This window comes from Strongylocentrotus purpuratus, unplaced genomic scaffold, assembly GCF_000002235.5.
Source record: "Strongylocentrotus purpuratus isolate Spur 01 unplaced genomic scaffold, Spur_5.0 spur5_scaffold_14, whole genome shotgun sequence".
Classification (NCBI taxonomy): domain Eukaryota; kingdom Metazoa; phylum Echinodermata; class Echinoidea; order Camarodonta; family Strongylocentrotidae; genus Strongylocentrotus; species Strongylocentrotus purpuratus.
The window spans coordinates 24,136,373-24,160,678 of NW_022145599.1; the positions used below are offsets into that span (position 1 = coordinate 24,136,373).

General features: G+C 38.2%; 1 protein-coding gene across 1 annotated transcript; it reads right to left on the reverse strand.

Annotated features, from left to right (window-relative positions):
* Positions 1–2,160: 2,160 nt before the first annotated feature.
* Positions 2,161–7,941, reverse strand: LOC100889509 (40S ribosomal protein S2). Its single transcript, XM_030984524.1, has 6 exons — positions 7,908–7,941; positions 5,146–5,340; positions 4,305–4,465; positions 3,612–3,785; positions 3,105–3,264; positions 2,161–2,709 (listed from the first exon to the last, which is right to left on the reverse strand). Exons 2-6 carry the CDS (start codon positions 5,336–5,338, stop codon positions 2,552–2,554), a joined length of 846 nt encoding a protein of 281 aa, XP_030840384.1. The 5' UTR covers positions 5,339–5,340; positions 7,908–7,941; the 3' UTR covers positions 2,161–2,551.
* Positions 7,942–24,306: the final 16,365 nt, after the last annotated feature.

A 24,306-nucleotide genomic window follows, 5' to 3' on the forward strand; every position in this document is an offset into this window, starting at 1 on the left:
AAATACAGCCAGTTTTGCGCAGACATTAAAGATGAAGTTGAGTTCTGGTCATGTGATTGCATTGTGAAAGAAACGGTGTGGAACCGACCAGAAAAGGTTGATCATCTAGCATATAAGAATTTGTGTGTATTGCAAGGTTCTGGAATCATCAAAATGATAAGAAATTTGGCCAAGTCTTGGTAAAATTACAAACACTTGCACAGAAAGATGTATATGGGACTACACGAACACGTGGCGTAAAAAGCCGGCCCCCGATTTTTACGATGTTACATGCATATTTAGAATATGAAGACATTTTGAAGAGCCATGCTTTTCAGGGAACATGTCTTAACTGATGTTCTTCCATACTTGCATAATAAGAATGAGTAATATTCACAAGTTATTTTTCACCTCTTCCCAGAACTCAACCTTCTCTTTAACCAATGACTTGATCTAATTTTGATTTGTTATGACATTTAACATGGTTTAACCAACACCAAGGTGACATTGTTCTCAGAATACCACCAAATAAATATTGAAGTCCCAACCTTTCTAAGACCATCTCATACTTCCATGGAAGCCTTGCACAAGCACACAACATCCTCGCATGAACCACTTGGACATAGTTTGGCAAGGTCCATTCCTGTTGACCACAATACGGCACAGGTATCAGCAAGTTGCGTCATCATTTTTAGTACACAATACAATTAGTGCAATGTTGTGTTCAACATTGGTCAAACAATCTAATCTAGATGGTTTAAAGGTAATACAAAGTTTTGGGAAATTTTGAAAATTGGCTGGATAGAGATTCTTTACTGTATTTGGATGCCCCTTAGGATAAGCACTAGAAAATTTAGCCTCTAAATCACTTCTGCTTTTGAGAACAATTTACCGGTGCTCCTGGTAAATTTTAAATAGAATATGTACCTGTAGTTGTGATATGTAATTTCCAAACAGAAATAGTCAATCAGTCGATTTTAGTCAAGAAACATTGTTATATGGCTTAATTTATATCTTGACCTCGAGAGGGAGCTATACAACATGAAAATTTATTATTAACAATTTCATAACTTTAGACTCGATTTCAACCGCAACAACGATCACTGAATAATGTGGGATCGCATATGCCAATATGTTCATTTAACCAACTTCATGACCCCATACCACCCTGATAATAAGTTGGTTTTATTAGAAGCAGAAAAAAAGAGAGAAACGGGATGGTCTTTGTGCCGTATATCTTGCGAGGTCCCAGTACTACCAGGGAGGTGTTTTAGACTAGAACTGCCCAATACGGTGGAAACTCGTTATAATGAAGCCCTTGGGACCAAGGAAATTACCTTGTTATATCTGAGCTCCACTGTACTAGGCAGTACTTCAATCATTCATGCAATCATACATTCGCCCTAAATATATTATTGCAAGTATGTTTTTATACACCCCTGTATGAAAAATAATCTATTCTGTCATCAACAATTAAGAAAATGAAAGGTTATGACATTTTCTGTACAGAGCAAATTGAAGAGGATCTTGCAGGATATTTGCCAGTTTGTGTTTCACTGATGTCAACTTCAAAAATTCATATCTTTCTTATTTTTTATTGAATATTGCTCAAACTGTCACCAATTTGTTTCTCTCATTTTTCGAAACCAATTTGAATATGTCATAATCCAGTGGCCAAACTACCAATTTGCATAGATATTCGTAATCTCATATTTCAAACACTCATGACTTTCTTATCATTGGTCTGATTTTGTTCACACTTTCACCATTAGTTTCCCTTATTTTCTGCTTTCATACAAATAAAAATGATCACAAGAGTTGGATCGGCCGTTTACTTCAAATTTCACTCAGTCCCCTCATACAGTTTACTTCACTCATTTCCAAACATAACAACCAGAGAACATCTTGGGCAAATTCAAGAATTTTTCCACTTGCATAGATTTTCGTAATCTCATATTTCAAACACTCGCGACTTTCTTATCATTGGTCCGATTTTGTTCACACTTTCACCATTAGTTTCCCTAATTTTCAGCTTTCATACAAAATTACAAATAAAACGATCACAAGGGTTAGATCGCCCGTTTACTTCAAATTTTACTCAGTCCCCTCATACACTTTACTTCACAAGTTCACTCATTTCCAAAAATAACAACCAAAGAACGACATCTTGGGCAAATTCAATACATTTTTTTCTGTTTTTTTTTACTTGCTTTTTCACTTGATGCATACTTCATTACATTTCTGGATCATTTGACTAGGTGTGTTAACAGATTTGGTGGAGTGATATCTGTCCTATAAACTAAGCCTTCATAAAGTTAAGATCATAAGAACTCTACAGGCTACAATCAATTGAATTAGAAAGAATGAAGTTGATCTTGCATTGCTAGTTTATGATTTTTTTTTTCTCCATCTATCATAGATGGAGTGATCTCTCTGCTTCACAAAGAGATGCCTATCCACCTGTAACAGGTGAATACACACAAGCCCTGATCATCAAAGGCTGCTACTCCCCCTAGCCCCCTCCCTGATGGTGGTGGTAGATTAAGGAGGGGGTAGGAGGTAGGGGTGTGACTTAGGCTTCCGGAACGGGTTTGCTGGCTTGTCCCTTATGGTTCTTGGCCAGATGGTCGGTGAACTCCTGGTAGGGTGACCTGCTGAAGACTGTCTCCTTCCACATGTCAGGGGTCAGGTAGCTGTACGTCTTGGAGATGGCCTGGAACGTAGCCTTAGCTGTAGGAGTGAGGATTAAAAAAAATAATGAAAAATTACAAAATAGGAAAGAAAAGGGAACCAGTGAGAAGCCTTTTCACTAGGAAAAGTAAATGAATGTTCAATTTTTTTGAGGGGAGGGGGGGGGGGGGGGGGGGGGGAGAGAAATTTATTTGAAAGTCCGCGTTATATTTCAAAGTTGAAAATCATACATAATTCTGTAGTATTTCTTCTCCAGCACTCTTCGTTTACATGTCATGTTTAGAGCTTGTGAAGGTTTATTCTACCCATACATGATAAAGCTTCATATATTCTGAACAGTATGAAGCCTGAAAAAGAAAAAAAAAAAAAAAAAAAAAAATAAACACAATTGAAAGATAGTATAAAAACTGGCACCTCTAACTTGGTGTACTTACCAAAGTTGCCAAGGGTAGCGGTCTGTCCGCAAGCGCTGGTGTAGCAATCTTCGATACCAGCCATATGAAGCAGCTTCTTGGGTACTGGGGCACTGACAATACCGGTACCACGGGGTGCAGGGATCAAACGCACCAATACACTGCCGCACTTTCCTGTAACCTAGTAATAGAAGGCAAAGGTCTCAAGTTTAAGTCACAATCACTGGGAAAGAATTAATTCATAAGATAGTATTCTTTTTTGTATGAAAAAACTTACCAAAGCAACAATTAAATATTTTCCTCTTCCCAACTTGTGCAAAAATAATCCTTTACACTTGATTCTAATCGATAAGAGGTTGCATTTAAGCCGAAAGGTCAACTTCTTCACAACACTTTCCATCAAGAAAGTATCATATTGTACATCTTTCTAACATGGCAAAAGATCCATCACCCAACCATATATTTTATATTTATAGAAAGTAAAGCTAGAAGCAAATGGTCGATGTCGTCCGAGGTAACCTTACTCACCTTGCAGGGTACTGTGTGAGGCTTGCCAATCTTGTTACCCCAATAGCCTCGCCTGACTGGGATGATGGAAAGCTTGGCCAGGATGATGGCTCCACGGATGGCTGTCGCTACTTCCTTGGAGCACTTCACTCCAAGACCGATGTGGCCATTGTGGTCACCAATAGCTACAAAAGCCTGCAAAGAAAAAAAATATGTGCATATAAAAAAGAGTGAATAATGCCTGTGAATTAGACAGTTGATTTGACAAACTGCCAAAAAGAGGAGGCTTTATATACTTCTCTGAATGCAGATCTCCAAGACCTTAATTAGCGTCTCAGTAATATCTTCTAGTTACATAATGTCCGATACGATGAAAAGAAACGTTTTCTACAGACTAAAATGCAACATTGGGCCAAACCATGACAATTTTTTTCTCTTCATTAATTCACCATCACAACACTTGCACACTAGCTGCATGTGGGCAACTCGGACTGGATGCTTGTTGATTTTCAAACTCGTCCGTTATTAATCTCTTGAGTGATATGGTTTCCTTGCATAATTTGAATATTAGAACACTGCTAACGTTTAAATTTCACAGATAGGACAGAGAAGACATATTCATAATTCCTGCAAAGTTCTACAGAATTCGATGTTGGCTGCAAAAGGGATATAGTATCTTTAACAAGACCAGAAAAAAGTGAGCTATGTATGTACCTTGAACCTGGTGCGCTGTCCGGCACGGGTCTGCTTCTGGACGGGCATGATCTTGAGCACCTCGTCCTTGAGGGCGGGGCCAAGGAAGAAGTCAATGATCTCAAATTCCTTGATGGGGAGAGAGAACAGGTAAATCTCCTCCAGTTCCTTGATCTTCAGGTCTGTAAAGTGAGAAGAATTTGATTAGTATCAGGGATGCCAGTCGGGTTTACTCACTGGGCCTGACAAGATGCCTGAACACGTTCAAGCCCCATATGTGCTGTACAATATAAAGCCTGAAAAAGCCTGAAGACCAGCATCTCTGTAGTATGCAAGGAGAAAGGGTGCCTAGAGCAGTGGTCTAATAACCTGGAGGCCCAGGTTCCATACCAAGTGGATGTGCTTACCCTTCGGTAAGGCATTTTAAACTTTCATACCAAGTCGATGTCCTCGTACCCTTCAGTAAGGCTTTTAAAACTTTCATTAAAAAAATTAAACATAATCTATTCCGTTATCAATAACTAAGAAAATGAAAGTTGACAACATGTTCTTTTATTAAAACCAACCTAAAATCACGGTGGACTTCCCCTTTGACTATGAACTGACAGAACAGTCTTTCCAACATCTACCAAGGTTTAACCAAATTTGTTGTTAATTGATTTTAGAACCACCAATCTATCGTGAGAAAGTTACCTGTCGACTAATTTACTCTTTCCTGGCTTCCGTCGTCCATTGGAACAATCAGTAGACTGCCAGAGTCCACTTTTATCACACCTACAATTGTGTACAATATGGCTGTCTAGGCGTTTTGTTTTCTTTCGCAAAAAGCTAAAGGTGCAAACAAAGTGTGAACATTTCTCACCTTTGACCAACCTGCCGAGCTTGGTTACTGGCTGCCATTCCTTGTCCTCTGGCTTGCCCCTTCCACGACCTCGTCCACGGCCACGTCCGCGACCACGTCCACGACCCCTGCCTCGGTCACCTGACCCAAAGCCGCCACGGAAACCTCCTCTACCACCGGCTGGTGCTGCTGCGTCTGGTGCTGCGTCCGCCATTGCTAAATACAAATTCATAAATAAAGAGTCCCATTAACTTAACCCCCATTAACACAATCGAGAGTATTCTTTCAAAAGGTAAATTTTGCAGAAATCTGATTGCTATAATTTTCATATTTCTGCCCATGACCATTACTCTGAACTGCAGCGTTATTATACAAAAGATAAAGGATACATTTCACACAAGTGATGCGTATCGCCACAATCTTGTTTTACCAAATTGCAGTCGGACCCCCCCCGTCCAATTTAAGTCTCACAGTAACAGAAACAGTCCTAGGTAACCCATTAGATATACTCATTCACTTCTCTCAGACATAGAGTTGACAGACATGACAGAAGACCTTTTAAGTTCAAGCATGAACTGGCATTAACAGAGCTACCAAGTATCACGCATTAGGCGTGACATCACGCATTTCAGAGAATGCCAGAGAATGAGGATCGTCCGCATAAATGAGGATATCCTTGTACATGCGGACAAAATGCATCCTAAGAAATAAGGATCGTCAGCATTTTTTGCAGATTTTTTTTTCTGCAGCTTTCCGATCAGCGTGCTGGCTATACTAAAATACTGATTCTGTGTAATAAAATACCCCAGTTCACCATTTACTTTTATGTGTTGGAAGGATGTCTTCCCGAGGAATTATAACTAGGGTGTCTGATCGCGCACCCGATGTTGTGTGCTAAAATTCTTCCCATAGAGATTACACGCATCCCTATGCAGCCTACGTGCATTGCGCGACCATGCAAAAAAAGTCAATTTTTTTTTTTCAAATCGAGATTCAAACCTTTATCAGTTGTGATCCTGAAGGTGATAATCAATGAATGAGGTGTCATATGAAAGAGCAGGTGAATTCCAATATTTCCAAAGGGGCGTAGCCCCCGAAATTCTAAAAATATCTTGGTCAAAACAGCAATTTAAACATTGTGTCCTGGCTAACTCTGAGGTTTGTCACTTTTGAGATATGACGCCCCGATCGATAAGTAGTCCCAGTCCTAAGGAACAATTCTATGTGATTATATTTTCGCTAGCCCCCAGGGATCACAACTGATAACAGTTTAAAAATACCCTTCTCGCTATTTGGTGGATCAGCTAATTAGGAGGCGTGCGCTCCGCTCAGTCCAAACCATGGTTACATCGCGTAACATCTCCGCGCACGAACGAAACCCCAAATTATAGTGACTGAAATTATGGTTGGCAATTCCCTCGATAAACCCGGAAGTGAATACACGTTATAGTCAATGGCAATATCGCGGAGACAACGTGCGTTGTCTCCGCGATATTGCCATTGACTATAACGTGCATTCACTTCCGGGTTTATTGTGCGACGAACGCCAACCATACTAGTCAATCGCACATGTCGCGGAGACAGCGTAGCTCAAGCTGCAAGTCGCGGATTGGCTTAGCAGCATGCGTACGATATGCATACGCTTGCATATCGCGCGATACAGCTGTTTGGCTAAATTTAGCAAAACAACATCACTCTTCGTGGACGTCTTTTTCGTCGATTTTGACCAAAATGATATGAATATACCAGCGTGTTGGAGGGGCTGTAACTTTTGATAGAAACATCGGTGAGACTTGAAATTTGAAATGTATTATTCTGATAACATTTTTTATTCAAATATCAAACAAAAATGGTGAAAAACGATCCCAAATTGAAAATTGAAAAATCGTTCAGACACCCTATTATAACCGTGAAAGTCTCTGTAAAATGCATCCAGAAAATCATTGCAGAATCCGTTTTTCTCATCACCAACACGCAGACCATGATCATAGGCCTAGTTCAGAATCGCCAGCAAAAATGCGGATGCGTCTGTCTGCGTAAACACGATCCATTTTCTCGGACCAGCGCCCCTACTCAGTCAAGTCTCAACAATCATCAATGCGTAACTAGACTAGATCTAGATCTAGGTCTAGGTCTAATCTCTTTCCAGGCATTTTTTTCTACTTTTCTACCGGAGAATTACTGCAACTTTGGAAACAAGCTCGTCTTAATCCATGGTAATTCTCCAGATTTTGCCGAAAGGCAAAGTAGAATAAAAAAGCCTGGAAAGAGAATAGTTACGCACTTGGCCTCGACTCCCAGAGGCAGAGACCAGAGTCATCACCTTCATCGAAAGTTCACGGTCACAATGTGTTACTAGAGTCTATTCTCTTTTTAGGCTTTTTTTTTCAACTTCAGCAAGTTTTTGGCAGATCCAGAAAAATACCAAACCATTATCGGAGCAAAAAAAGCAAGTTTAATTTGTATAACTAAAAGCGTCCGGACACACGAAGCCCATCATTTTCTCGATTCATCAACTACAACCAGGCTACATCTGACACGCTACAGTACAGCGGTACAGCCTACACTTCATACATGTAAATGTAGTTCGTGCGAAATGACCAGAGGACTTCTTTTTCTCTAAAACTAACAAATATGCTGAGGATTCGACGAATTAATATCAATTTTAAATTGAAGCGTTTATTCGACATATCAGGACAAAATCATTTTTATTCCCTCATTATTTAAGATTGGCGCAGATTTCTGCGATTTTGTTACGTTAAATTGTGATCTGGTGCACCTACGTGATAATTATTTGTCAAAGAGATCGAATTTGTGTATATTTTGATTAAAGAGGGCGCTAGATACAATATTACCGTTCAGTGTGCGTTTTTGCGGCGATTTTATAATACAAATAGGGAATATAAAAGCCAATATAGACTTCACCAATCAGACGTAAATAATTATATCTGATTGATACACGTCTGCATGTATATTAATTTAAAAAAATCACCCAATCATGCATCCCCTAACGCACGCCAAGGAAAAATAAAGTGTTTTATTTTTTGTAGGCAAAGTTATTTTAAGTGAATAGGAATTTCAACACAGCATGAATGCCATGAAAACCGCTACCTGCAAACTTTATGACTACTTGAGATAGACTATGTGGCGGATCATAATGTTTTTTCTCTCTTTTTTTTCTTATACATTATATTCCAGAATCCATTGTGTTTTTGTTTGCATGCCCTTTGGAAAGCAAAGAGTGAATTAGGTTTCTAGGGACAATATTATACCGTCTGCATAAATCTTAAAATTACAGTCACATTCTCAGTTACATGATGTAGCCTACAAAATGAAACTGATGATTTTTTTTTAGATAGACAATAATTATTATGTAGGTTTTTGTTGTTTGTATTTATTTTGCTCATGTGGAATTCTCCACTTTTCATGTATACTATTTGTCTTGCTATATTGTATAAAATTGTATTTATGTTTAGCATAGTCTAGGTTTAGATCATTCCTATTTATCGTATATACATTGCATTTGGATTGTTGTTTTGTTTATTATCAAGTTGGTATTCTTTATTATTAAACAAGTCTCCTCATTTAACTACCTCGGCAGCATGATCACCGAGGATGCCAGATGTGAGACGGAGATTAAGAGAAGGATAGCTCTCGCTAAATCATTTTCAAAGCTAGGCAAAATTCTGACAAATCGAACAATGAGTATGAGGACCAGAATAAGAGTATTGGATTGTTACATCGATCTACCCAGTACTTATATATGGTAGTGAACCGTGGACTTTAGCCTCTGATACTAAAAAGCGTTTGGAAAGTTGCGAAGAATGATGAAAATCCCCTGGACTGACAGAGTTAGTAATGAGGAAGTTCTTACACGAGCTGGAGTGGAAAATGATACGTGAGATGTTGATTAGGCAGTTGAAGTTCATGGGTCACATTACACGTAAAGAAGGCCTAGAGAATCTTGCTTTGGCAGGGAAAATTGTGGGAAGAAAAAAGTAGGGGAAGAAGGAGGATACTTTGGATGGACAGTCTGCAGAAATTGTTGGAAGAGAGAAGAGTGAAAGAACTGGGAGTGGTACTAATACAGAAGGCTAGGAACTGAGGGTTGTGGAACAGCATGATCGCCAAAGTCAATCGATATGGCACTTAGAGAGAGAGAGAGATTCATTATTATGTATAAAAAATATCATGACGTGTAAATGTATACTCTCATACCCAGAAGGGGGTCGCAAGAGTCAATCAATTCTATCATTTCTATTCTCTTCTATTCCATGCAGCTATAAAGGGATTGATGGGGCCGAACGGGAAGAAAGGGAGGACTAAGATATGAACTGAAAGAGAAGAAGATCCGAGAGAGAGAGAGAGAGAGAGAGAGAGAGAGAGAGAGAGAGAGAGAGGACGATTGAAATCAAGAAAAGATAGACAGTATAAAAAAGTTATGATGCCCCGGTTAAAATTTTGTTTTTTTGTTTAACCCTCAAAGCGTAGATTGAGCGCCCTGCATAATTATGAGCGGTAGATAATTTTGAATACCGGTACGCAAAATGAATATGCCAAGGAGAAATCTTGCAGAGGATTACCAAACAAAGCAAAGTTATACTGAATTTTTAGTGGATTTTAAACCTTAACAAAACGAGAAAAAAAAATCATAGGGCCTACCTGATGCAGTTCACTTTCATAATTATTTGGGCGCACATTCCACTTTGTTTGTGTGTGCACCGTGCACGCGCCCCTTCCAAGTGCCACTTGGGGCACGTGTCTCCTCTGCCCACTTCCTTTCGATAAGCCACTACCCTAGCTGGAATAGCTCTATATCTACGTAGGCTACCGTAGGACAATATTAGTATATAATGAAGGAAATTGAAATTAACTGATGCAAATCATGATACAATTAAAGATACTCGTTGGGGTTTGAGTCCAGGGCTCTGGGAACGATTTTGTCACCGGGGGTGCTGCAGGTCCCTGGGAACGATTTTTTTTTTATATATATATATATACTGCGAAATTTTCGCAACGACTCAGCCAGCCGTTGAATAAGCGGGGGGGGGGGGGGGGGGGGTAAGAGGACTTTTTTCTTCTTTTTTTTGGTCCAATTTTTTTTGCTACGGCTCAGCTAGCCGCTGGATAAGCGGGGGGGGGGGGGGTAAGAGGACATATATTGTTGTTGTTGTGTGTCCCATAATTTGAAAATTTGGTCGTTCGGTATTGGGGGGGGGGGGGGGGGGGTAAGGTCTGTCATTTTTATTTTGGGTCACCAATTATCACAATTTTTTTCATTTATTTATTTATCTAATATTAATTTTGATCATATAAAAATCTGGGAACGATTTTGTCACCGGGGGTGCTGCAGGTCCCTGGGAACGATTTTTTTGATATATATATATATACTGCGAAATTTTCGCAACGACTCAGCCAGCCGTTGAATAAGCGGGGGGGGGGGGGGGGGGGGGGGGGTAAGAGGACTTTTTTCTTTTTTTTTGGTCCAATTTTTTTTGCTACGGCTCAGCTAGCCGCTGGATAAGCGGGGGGGGGGGGGGGGGGGGGGGTAAGAGGACATATTTTGTTGTTGTTGTGTGTCCATAATTTGAAAATTTGGTCGTTCGGTATTGGGGTGGGGGGGGGGGGGTAAGGTCTGTCATTTTTATTTTGGGTCACCAATTATCACAATTTTTTTCATTTATTTATTTATCTAATATTAATTTTGATCATATAAAAAAAAAAAAAAAAAAATCTCTTCGAGGGATACATTTTATAGGATTTTGTGGAAGAAACGTTATAATTGTCTTCTTTCTAATCTTCATTTGTAGCTGTCGGCTGTGTGACAATTTTGTAAACGAAGCACATAATAATATACATTAAACATATCATACCAATTTTTTTTGCAGGGGGTGCTGTGCCCCCCTGAAAAAATTCCGGGGATGCTGCAGCACCCCAGCACCCCCGCTTCCCAGGGCCATGTTTGAGTCAGGATAATGGCTCATTCCTCCCCAGTGAAAAAGACTCTGCCTATGCAGTGATGTCCGATGATTGTTACTCTAATTTTTTGAAGACCAATATAGTTGAGAAAATGTTGGGGTTGTCCGACATTTATATTGATATCCATCACTGACATCAATCCGCCACTTTGAAACCCGATTAGTACGTTCCATAATTTGGATCCCCTACATAAAGTATTCGCGACTCGAGAGAGAGAGAGAGAGAGAGAGAGAGAGAGAGAGAGAGAGAGAGAGAGAGAGGGAGAGAGAGAATTGTGATATATATAGTGAAGTACAAATTGACAATGAGTTTGTAAGAGGAATAGAGAGAATGATTTAAGTAATTATATTAACATTTGACAGAATTTGAAGGAAGAAGAAGAAAGAGAAAAAAAAAAAGCTAGAAGAAGAAGATTATTATTTTTAACAGTAACTGAAATAATCAGCAACAAGCCAACAACTGCAGAAAAACAAGAAACAGTAACGAGAACAAAAAGAGCAATTATATAACAACAACATCAAACAGTAGCAACTAGCTAAGGAGCTGCTACTTATCTTAAATTTTTGGCTTTTTCTGCGGGTCCTGTGAAGCCACACATCCGCAAATTGTTTATTTCTGTTTTACTTGTCGTTCATTTCTGCTCAAAATTCAAAATGTCATTTATTGGAAGAGGGTTGGTTTCTGTCATGAGAAATGCACCAAATAGACTTCGTGCCAATCAAAACAGGGTAAGTTCTTATTAGAAAAAATACCTATCATAGATTCGTTTCATGAAATGATCAACATTCATTCACGCCCACTCTCAACATTATCCCACGTATTGATTTATTTGCTGGTTAAATTTATTTCTGGTGGGTTTCCATATTTTATTAGACATTTTTTGGAGGCCCTATATGTCTTCGGCTCTTTGCAGTTCGCACCTCACATTTCATTTAAAATTGACAATAATTTTCTGTTGTATTCTTCTAGTGCTTGATTTCATCTTAATCCTCATATTCTGGAGAGTAAATGTGCCACAAATCTCTTTCAAATTTCGAACATTGAATGAGTTTGACTTTGAAAATTGAAGTTTGAGTCGGACAAGGTCATTTTTACAAAGCCAAGCCTAAAGCACTCCAGCAAAGCATAGAGAGTCAATGCTAATGCGTTACAGTGTTACTTATTTGATTTTACTGATGACAACTTAAAATCTCATAACCTTCTTATTTTTAATTGATATTTGCTCAAACTTTCACTGCACTGACCTCTTCCTCCCTTTTTACTGCTTCTAGACTATTAAAACAAGCAAATATGCTTTCTTAGCAGTCAGGTAAAATAACCACCATCATAATACTATTGTATAAAAACTTAATATCAGGGTAACTTCCCCTTTTACTAGTAGGGCTAGGCAAAGAGGTGATAATATGAAATATGTTATTGATATCATGAAGCATTAATTGGCACCCATTCCCCTGCATGAAAACACACATAGGAGCATTACTATCCTGGCTGTGTAGTAAAAGCTTAGACCGAAAGCTTCAGTCTCTATATCGTCGGTTTTTCCACTGAGACTACGTCTGGCTCCACTAGACCTCCGGATATAGAGACTGAACGATCTCCTATGCCATCATATGTTGAAGATATCACGGCTAGATTTTAGCCGTTAGGCCCCTCCAACAAACATGACAAACTTGAGGAGAAATACATCATTTATCTTCAATTGCAGTAATTTTCTAGGCAATTGTCGGTCCCTAAAAGTTCCCTTTTTACCCCCCTTCCCCACGAAATAGAAATATAAAAGAAATAAAAGGACTTACCGAGCTTTTGGCTGCTTCTCGATGACCCACATCAAGCATTCTGACCGACAGAAATCAAAATGGTGGCTAATGAATATTCAAATACGATAATGAGGATGGTTGACCTCGCCTCGGCTAGCTCCTCTGCGCGTCACGTGAAGCAGACAACACGTCTATGAATGAGGTCAATGGGGTGGAGACTAAAAAACTTTGTCATGAATATTCATTACTTTGATTCAAGATGGCTGATGTCTGAAGACAGTCAAGTGGAAGAGATAATAACACTTTTTTGAAGAAGATTTCATATGCAGAGGTCCAAGGTACATATTTTCTTAATGTTTATCATGTGTGGTTTAATTCTAAATGCCAATTGTAAATGCCAAATGCCAATTGTTATTATGTTAGTGCATGCGATTCTTACAAAAAAAAGGATTTAACTTAGCGTCAGGGCAGTATCGTTCTTATCGTATACCCGTAGAGTGTATCTTCAACGTACGATAGCATAGGCGATCGTTCAGTCTCTATATCCGGAGGTCTAGTGGAGCCAGACGTAGTCTCAGTGGAACAACCGACGATATAGAGACTGAAGCTTTCGGTCTAGTAAAAGCTGTGCTTTTGATTCTCAACATTTCAAACACCACTGTACAAAACTTAACTGATTTCACTAAAAATCGGTACTTTAGTGACAATTGATGACACCTAAATAGCAGTAAAATACATTTTTTTCAACTTACTGATGTTAAAAAGAATAATTTAAAAATTCAAATTGTAAGTCTAGTGTCAAACTTCACTTACAGCTGCATCGACATGATTGTGTACAGTCTATGCAATATTGTGTGGTGTGTGTATTTGTGTATTGACTTCTAGGTCCCTGCCTCACAGCATGTATGCAGTGCTAGAGGTCAATACGCATTAGCATTGACTCTCTATGCTTTGCTGGAGTGCATGAAAAGTGATGTAAACAATACCTTAAATATGTTCGTAATCATCTATGCCCGCACTCGACAAACCTCGCAAACCATCTTGGGGCTATTTTTTCTACTCGTACAAAGCACTTTGAAATGAGTTAAGAATTTAACCTAAAACATGAAAATTGATACTGGGGTGATAGCACTTTGCTTACCGGTACCTTTCACATGTTCCTGATGATAACAAGCTAAGTATGCGATAAACATTGAAAAAATGCTGACCTCTCACCAGAGTTCACGATGTTTGTTCTGTTGGAAGCCCATATCCAGAGATGGATACTAAATACAAATACATGTGGTTTACATGAAAATTGCTGTTTTTGCGTTGCCAATTTGATATTCACTTTCGATAATAGTGATTATTTTAGTGTACTAAGGTGCACGCACAGAGTTTGCTGAATTTAGAGAACTCCTTGCGGGCAACCCTTTTAACACAAATGAAAAGTAGTTTGCAATGCAATTTAGTTTTTTTTTACATCACTCTTTAGCCAGTATGTGGAGGTATATGGGTTCCAACGAAGGCTAGGTAATATCAATATCATGTTATCACCTAGCCCTTAAGGATAAGACGAGGGTGATTTGCAGACATGCAGGGCCGTAGTCAGAGTTTGATGTTTTTTTTTTTTTGGGGGGGGGCGCACATACAAATGTACATGTATTATTGACGTCCTGGGGAGGGGTCTAAAAAAGTTCAACCGATCTTGAAAATTTTTTGGGGGGCATGTGTAGAAGGCTCTCTACAGCCTCTATGATGAACTGAGTTTACTCTTGGACATCCACCAACAAGTTTGAAAGCTGCCCTTATAAATCCCTAATACCATAGTTATCATCTACACCCTGAGGCATATGCGGCTTAAGGTTCTGTTGCTGTGTTTCCTGATGGAAATGAAGACCATTTTTAATCCCTCTTTTCTCTCATTTTATTTACTAAATTTTGTTAGGTTTGTCTGCGCACTGTGGTACGACATAGAACCACAAATGATAACGGCGGTTTGCTGTCTGCCCCATTTTCAATGCGGTTTGGATTGCCCAAGGTTGTTGCTGTGGTAGTCCCATTCCTTTATTTTGGTGCGACAATCAGCAAGGAAGGGGCTGCTTTCCTGGAGGAGTATGATATCTTTGTTCCTGAGGATGATGACTAGAGTGCTTTCTGTGCAAGAACTTTTGCAAGTAAGATTATTTGTTAAATTCCAAAAGAGGCTATAGCCCACAAGACTGACATGTCTGTCTCCTGAGACTTCTGGTAATTTTTGAGGGTTTTGAGGGTATGTGACTGTCAATGAAATGATTGTCACCAAACCATTCAACAAATATTTCTATTGAATTTTGTTTGTACATAGATAATTTATCAGTTACTTGCCAATATTGTGTTGTATTGTGTTGTCTTAAAATGATTAAAGGAGTATAAAAAAAATGTCAGACATAGATTTGCCCTGGTTTTGTTTTGATGGTTCTTTTAATTAAAGTTAAATTTTTGTTCAAGAAGCTAATCTAGTTGTTGGAAAGAATCTAAGCAAGATTTCAAATTTTGAACAATTGATCCATTAACATCGTCTATGTTAATAAATCTGCTCTTTTCTTTGATTTTGTTCAGTTTCACAGACCTCTGTCCTGACGTTAGAGTGAGTTAAGATGGGACACGGTAGCACTTGGTAGATAGAACATCAATCTGCAATACCTAGAAGTCTAAATCTCATTACTGTTAGTATTTATGGGTATGGCAAGGTCTTATTGGAAAGTTTTTTTAAATTGAACATTATGTGAATATAGAAATGTTATTTATATGCAAATATATACAACCTTAAATCTTTCTAACAACTTGATCTTAATGATTTATTAATAGTATTTGGTAGAGAGACTGTATGAGTTAGAACTTGCTGTAGAATTATTAACTATCACAAACGTCAAAAAAATGAGCTATAGAGGAAATTTAATAAGTAGTTATATGCTTGTACTTCTAGATATAATGTACTAATTATGTAACAGGTCATTAAAGTGACTGCATATTTCAGCTAATCCTCATCTTAAATGACACTAAATGTGGTTTATTGAATATGTTGATGATTGTGTTATGCTGTTAACATGAGAGGAAATGTTAAGAAAATATCATACCGGTACTGAATAATCCATGAGAAACTTAGATATTTTTTATTAGAGCCTATATACTGACTTGATAATATGCTGTTACTAGCCAGGAATTGAGTTTAGGGTGAACCTATCTCTTATCACTGGTCTTAGCCCTAATCTAACTCAAAATTGGGCCAAAATACTGAAGTGATTATGATATATGTTTGAAGTCTTGTAGAAACACATATGAAATGACTTACTAAAAAGAAACTAGCACCATTATTTTTACGATAGCACAAACTGAAAAAATAAAATATGCATATTAATAATTGGGGAAAAAGACACCCAACTTAGTTCCAGGGTGTGCTGTAATTGTAAATCAAGTTTTTCTGTATCTTTGTTTTGTTAAGAAATCAAAGTTCACCAACAAAAATGTCCCTTTTCCTGAATGATTATAAAACAAGACTTTTTTGAGGGAGTGCACGTTATTGACAGTATGATATAAAATATTCCTTCACAGAAGTTGTTAATAATGGTTGAAGTGCTTAGATAAACATTCACTAGATTTAGATACATGTAATTTGGTATTTTGTTATATATATGTACTGCTGATTGAGCATGTCTACAAATTCCATCTCTAATTGTATAAGAATATTTCAGGTAACGGTATCACTAATTTAAGGGTAACTAATAGAATATTAAACCAGGATTTGTTATAAGTACACTACTAAAGGGGTGATCCCTCACTAAACAGATATAACCGTCTCAGCCAGACATACTCTCAATGAAACATGCATTGATACAAGAGACTGAAGCTTTCAATTGAATAAAACATATTTAGATATTTCTCAACCATTGTAATATATAAGTAAATGTAATTTGTCATACAATTTTTAATGCAATTGATAATGTTACACTGCAATGTGAAATGCTATTGAGAATTTGTGAATGGTGTGCAATTCAGCTTTTGGCTGCAAAGCATTGACAGGATTCAGTTAAAAGAGTATTGACAATAGATAATAAAACAAGGTACACGTATTGAATCAAATTTGAAGCAAGCTTTCGTTTTTATTGTCATTTGTTCACTGCACATTGTGCTGACATCAATACATGTCATGATGTTAATGTTCATTGATGTTTATGACATCTTTTTGCAAACTATCAACTACTCAAAACTGAAATAGTGAACCGTGTCACTATTCAATTATATTTACAATAAGGTTAGTTCCTATCTACCAAAGCTTTGTCATTGTCATAACTGCCATATCTACAATACAAATAACCATTTCCTTTGACTTAAAGCCTCTCTAAAGTGTTTGGAGCTCCACAAATTTGATGGCAAAAATTCACTATTGTATAATGATGTGAAAGAGGATATCATTTAAAATAAACTTCTGCAAGAAGCAATTGTGTTTTAAGACGAATATTGATATACAAAGAATATAACATTAAGGTTTTCTGCTTACTAGAGTAAACCCAAATATGCAATTTTTTCATCAATATTCGTCTTTAAACAAGTTTGTTTTAAAAATCCTTGCAGAAGTGTTTGTTAAATCCCCACTGCACTGCTTATAGCTACATGTACTTGCGCCATCTATATAGCAAACAATGCCTAATCGGTGCCTGTTGGTCCCCATGATCCTCTTGTTCTTATGTTAATTGAGAGCTGATTTGATGAGATAACCCCTGTCAGTAACCTTGCACATCATTGTAAAATTTAAGTTAATTTTTGCCAACAAATTTTTGCCAAATTTGGGGCTCCCAACACTTTAGAGGGGCTTTAAACTCTAGTACAGTTTTATAAAACCCAATAATAGCTCTTCATTACAACTTTTAAAATACATTAATATAGGAAAAATAGTACAGATAATAATATGGTACAAATATACATGGTAGAGATGAAAAAAATCACCAAATTCACCCCCAAATCACCAAATTCAAAGAATGCCCGATATCAATGCCAATAAGGGTTAAGTTTATAATAAGGAATTCATTTCAATTTAGATTTTTGGCTATTGAATTTTTGTCACAAATGTAACACGCTCTCACAACTTTACTTGTGGATATTGTGTGCTCATGCCCATACTGAATGAACTCACCACTGATGACAGTTAGTCAAAAACCGAGTTTTCCTCTTACTCCCAAATCACTAAAAAAATTACCAACATTTTTGTTTTGGTGACAAGGTTGAAATATCTGGCAACACTGATCCATCACCAATTACAAGAACTTATACCAATCACAGAAAAAATGTTCTGTACGTCATTACTTACTATTTCGGTATAATTTATGTAAAACATTGGCTTCAATATTACTTCTAAAATGAGTCTTTGCAAGTTTAACACACTCTCATCAAATAGGTTCAGCATGTAACCCTAGCCGGACTTGGCTTCCATGTGCGCAGATGTATATTATTCTTTATTTCTTCATACTCCTTATCCTTTAGCGTTAGCCCATGATAGCATGCGACATAAAGTGCTTTTAAGGTTGATTTGATATATTGTAGCTGTACTCGAATTCTTTTCTTTTTAAGGGATTGGTAAAAATTGAGTAAAATCTTGAATACCAGTGGTGGCACGGGGGAAGTAAGAAAGACGTGACACCCGCGTATATAAGCACCTATCTATGGACAAATGCTGGGCGAGATCTTCTTTTTTCTCTTTTATTTCGGTCATGAAACAAATATCGAAATTTCAGTGCCGGGTTTTGTTTTTTTGCACCCCAATCAAATTTTATTGTAAAATCCAGGCTTGTCCCCCTAATTTTTCTGGCTCGTCAGAATTATTCCTTTTTCACGCGAGAATTGCTCTTTTTATTCGGGTCTTGTTATCTTCCTTATTTGCAATCGAGAAAACACAACCTTTGCCCGCCCAAACTTACCTACCATATATTTGGTATCCCTTTGCTTTTTAAATCCGGTGCGGGCTTTGTTGTCTGTGTCACCATCATGTAACCAGGCCTAAACCTCTTGAGCTTACACTCGAGAAAAAGACACAACTCATTATATATGTATATTAAAAATGCGGTATGATACATTGAACAGAATGACCTGTATTTGAAAGTTTTCTTCTTTCTTAAAATTACCGACGCTGTGTATAGGTGCGGTCTAAGATTGCAAAATAAAATCAATTCGTTAATGTCTTTATTTTACATTGTACATGTACTTGACTGAGACACAGCAAAAAGTCGTGTGGAAACTAAAAAAGAACGTAAGCCATTCTCTATGTATGTACATGTAGTTGCGTTATGTATGTACAATACAAATTAAACATTATCACGGAAAAGCATTCACTGTGAATCAGCCCTTCAGTTTTAAAATTCTATAGACGTAGTAAAATGTATTACATCATCGTTGTTCTGTTTAAAATTGAACTGTGTCCCCCTTTTACACCATAGTGATCATCATTCGTAGTTACTTCTCTCGTCACTGATTATGAATAAAATCTAGCATTCTCTAGCTAAATACTATCTTATCCTCTCGTCTGCAAACAGTTACAGAGCGTCAATAAATAGCCACCTATCTAGGCACCCCCACAAATACCTTGTTTAGAGGGGCTTGTTAACTGACTTAAGAAGAACAGGGCCTGGCTGAGATCTCGATGGTGCAGATGGTACTAATAGTTTACTCCAGTGATTTAAATGTTCTACACCAATGTCAGTCTTAAGAAGGTTCATCACATTGTCCACATTTTTAACGTAGGACTTGAGGTCCTCGTCATCTAGATCGTCTAAAGTCTTACATTCCAACTTCGGAACAGCAATCGCCAGATTCCTTTTAAACTGTTTCCCCTTTTCTTTGAACTGAGCAACATCCGACTCCCATTTCTTTGTTGTTTTAGTCAATGATTGCAAGTGGACAGTTCTGTTTTGGTTCAGTTGTGCCAATTTAGTCTTATACTCGTCTTCAATTGATTGCTTTGCATTGTTATGTGCAGAACGCAGCTTCTGTATTCCCTGATCAGCTTCACGGAGATTGTTCTCCAAGGTTTTCAACTGAACCTGATATTGGCGTTTGGCATCTTCGGTCTTTTGACTTAGCTCTTCCAGAAATTCGTTTCTTGTCTTGATTACAATATGGTCGGAATGATTTCCTCGGAAGCACTTAAAGCATATGAAGATTAGGCAGGTACTGCAATACATGTCTCTGCGCTCTTGGTTGTGTTCAGTACATGTGGAAGTGCCTTTGGGCTTTTTACTAGAAGGCCCTGGCTCTTTACTCAAATCCTGGTTCAGGAGCCCCACGATTGGTAGGTTTCGACTAAATCCATTCACTCCACTCTCTGGTAGTATGGTCCTCTTTTTGCAAGTGGGACAACAAATAGATGTTTTCAATGGTGTCCCCAGCTGACTTTCATCGAGCGTATCCAGACATTTTTTGCAGAACACATGCCCACATGCGATATTACGGGGATCATGGAGGATATTTTTGCAGATAGCGCAAATGAGATGTTTTGAATGTAATGTAAGCTTGCGTTTCCTCTCCATGTCCGTCTTACTCTTATAACTTAAATCCTGAATGAAAGAGAATAAAGAAAGAGAATTGAAATTCTATCTTAGCCTATATAATTGTCTGTTCATATTTTCAAGATTAATCTGTATACTGATTAGTCTTGTTTACGAAATATTACGAGTGAGAAACATTTTTTGCATTTTGTATTCTTTTAGGGATGACGGTGAATACAATGATGTGTGAAACAAAATACATACAACAGGATGCGTATTATGTCTGACTTTGCATTTTTACACTATTTTAGTAAAAACAATTGTACACAATATATCTACATGTAATATTTTTTTCTCCATTATAACATCTCCGAATTTTGCTAAAAAATATCCATAGCCGTTCCCATTGCAGACATTCCTCAAACTGTTTGAAACCGATTATTTTTTCCTTTCTTGTATTGTAAAAGAAATAACCATTGTCACATTAGAGCACTTGCCTGAATTATAAACGTTCATCCCACATGTGTTAATAGGCCCACATATCCATTATTGTGTGCAGTGCATGTCATTTTCAGCAAAATTGAATTTCATTTCAATGCATTCCAAAACTTTAAAACTATACGCATCAAGTCTAATGTACATAATCAACCTTTCTCAACTGATACCGATTGAAACCATTTCTTCACTATGTATTGACATGACCAGTTACTGTGTTTAACTCTATATTTAACAAGGCAAATGCTATCACTTACCATCGATGAGATCCTGATAAGTCTACTGTTCACCGAAAGATGTGCTTTGGGCTTAATCAAAGCAACGTACTGAAATATCTGTGTAGTAGAAATTATGCTCCCGCCGTAATATCGGCCTAAATAAAGGCCATGCTTTGCTTTTCTAACCACGTCGTCACAACTAGTGCACTGATTTTTCATAAATAACAGGAACGCATAGTTGAAATCAGGGGCATAGACATGCTCTAAAAATAAAGGATAGTCTCGCCCTCTCGGGCTCAACTAAATGCTGGTCTTAAATCCTGTGGAAGTAGATACCTCTGAATTCCCCTTCTTTCCTCTTCTTCTTTTTCATATAGCCGGAATTAAGCTGTCATGAAATTGATTATCATTATAATTTCATGATAAAAGTAAAGACAATAAAAGATAAAGGAAAGACTAAATATTTCAGGGTGATATCTTACAATGATTACCTTAATTTTAGAAATGTCAAACATTTTGTATGGAGTAAAACTGCAGGATTACATGGTACACTGAGTGTTATAACATCATTCTTCTATACAGATACAGATAATGAACGGAAGTATAAGATGCAAACCAGTTTACTGATACTTACGAGATGCCTAATTCTCAAAAGTCGACACTATGAATTTCTAAAATAACCTATAGTCTTAGGCCTAAATCGATGAAACAAATAAATATATTAAAAAAAAACTTGGCAATTAAGTAGGCCCACCCTCGTTTAGACCGCACAATATTTGTCAATGATCGAAAAGTATGTATCAGCGGGCCGGGGAGAGGGGGGGGGGGGGGGGGTGTACCATTTACCTCCATGTACTACGCCCGAGTTGGAATTCCCCAGAACGACGCCCGAGTTGGAATTCCCCAGGACGAGGCATTGTAGAGTTATACCACATCCTGTTGTGTTTGTGCGTGAATGTGTATTACCATGGACCTGGTATTATTCACATAACACAACCGCAGATAAGCGAATGTCGAATAAGATCATTTTTGTAATAGGATACGTACGCAAAAGAGCATGAGGCTGGCCCTTGGATTGATCTGTAAAGAAAAAAAAATCTGTACGATGATCGTGTTATATTCAACGAGGGTCGAGTTCTATCTGACTCGAACCAGACCTAAAGGAATATTGAATTGCACGAGTTATCAATTTCTAACATTCAAGTACATTGATAGAAATATAATTAAGGTAGACCTTGCTTATATAGGGGATATGTTCGAGGGGGTTTAATTTGTTTAGGAGGTACATATTTTTGGAGAAAAACACCTCGAGAAGGGATGGAGGGGGTGGGGTTAGGACTCAGAATCTTCGCTGCTCCTTGGTGGAGTATGGTCTATATCCTCTATCCTTGTGGTTGATTTAGGCTAGTCTATTCACTACCATTATTCCTCCTTCAATTTTGCTTCTATGACCCTTCCCGCAAAACCTAATCTGGCATAGGGTGCGTTTATCGTGTCTTGCCACGATATGCACATACTTATATCGAACCCCACTATTGAACCCCACTACAGGGTGAGTCAGAAAAAAATGTTCCACTTTTTAAAAGTTGTATTGTTTGAAGTGTGACTATTTAATGAGGGGTTTCATGATATTTCTTGATGGGATTATCCTTTCAGTACATTTAGGTACCATTTTCATTTGAATCCCTTCACGCATGACTGAATATCAGACAATCTTTACAAGACTGCCATATTTCACTTGCGCCAACCTACTGGGTGAGAAATAAAACAGTGCATTGACCAAAGACAGTCAAACAGACACAGATACACAGACACACACCACACACACACAAACTCTCGCACACAAACACACGCGCACACACAAACACGCACACACCACGACCAAACACACGGTTACAATTGTCTCATAATTTCTCCTTGATTTTTATAAAGATCCCTGAATGTTTAATTGGCATTTCCCTGTCAATCTTTCCCATTCACTACCACCATCATATCATCATCATTGTCATCATCTTAATCTTAATCATCATCATCATCATCATGAAGTGCACATGAATTCTCTCGACTTCTTCTTGTGGGGGCACTTGAAGTCAAGGATATTCAGCAGCCCACCTGTGAACATCGAGGAGCTTCGGAGGAGAATCGTGGACGCGACAGACGTGGTACGCCAAGATGGGTACATGATCCGTCGTACTTGTCAAGGAATAGGGACTTTAAGATTTGCAGGTCAACAGCTTAGAGTGCAACGTGTGACGTCATTTTAAGGCACTGCGCATGCGTTACGTCGTCTCAGTCGGCGATCGAGAATGCGTCAACCTTGATTTTCCTAAATCTAGTACATATACATACATATTGATATTTATATAGCGCCTTTATATATGCTCAAGGTACTAGTATGCCGTGTGCGCATAAAATATACAATTCAACAGGTAGACAAAGGAACATCCCTTCCCTGCATGCTATTATGTAAAAATGTGTAGAACAGGTGTCACATGCATATTCACCTGTTCTACACATTTTTACATAATAACAGTGAAAGGATGTTCTTTTGTTGAGGCCGAGGAACTGTATATTTTGTCCTCTTTCTTTGTACGTGATGTTCATAGTGTTACTTCATGCATGCATGCAGGGGCGTACGCAGGATTTTTTCAAGGGGGGGGGGGGGGGTTTAAAATATTTTGCTCCCGAAAATTTGAAAATCGCGCCGGCCGAAAAGTCGCTCAGTGGGGGGGGGGGGGGGGGGGGGGGGTAAGCGGACACTTTTTTTGGGGGGGGGGGGGGGTCTCAAAATTTCAAAATTTGACATTTTTTTACGTATGGGGGGGGGGGGGGGTAAGGTCACCTTATTTAGGTTAGCCGTGGGGGGGGGGGGGGGTTTAGGTTTTTTTAGGGGGGTTTACATACATTAAAATACCAAAGGGGGGGGGGTTTGAACCCCAAAAACACCCCCTGCGTACGCCCCTGCATGCATGTATATCGTCGAGTGCAATCTAAAAGATTAAGTACGTTGACACGCATGATCAGTCGGCGTTCGTCGTGTTCTCGTCCACTCAATCTAAAAGTCCCTATTGCTTCACCGTGCACAACTGTGCATCAGGAGGAATGGCGGTCATGTGGAGGATTCAGTATGGAGGATGGAGAACTTTTGGGAAACAGATTTATTGCTGTACCTCAATAAAATAACTCAACAAATACAAAAATTGTTTGTGTTTTTATTCACCGACGTTTGCGGTATTT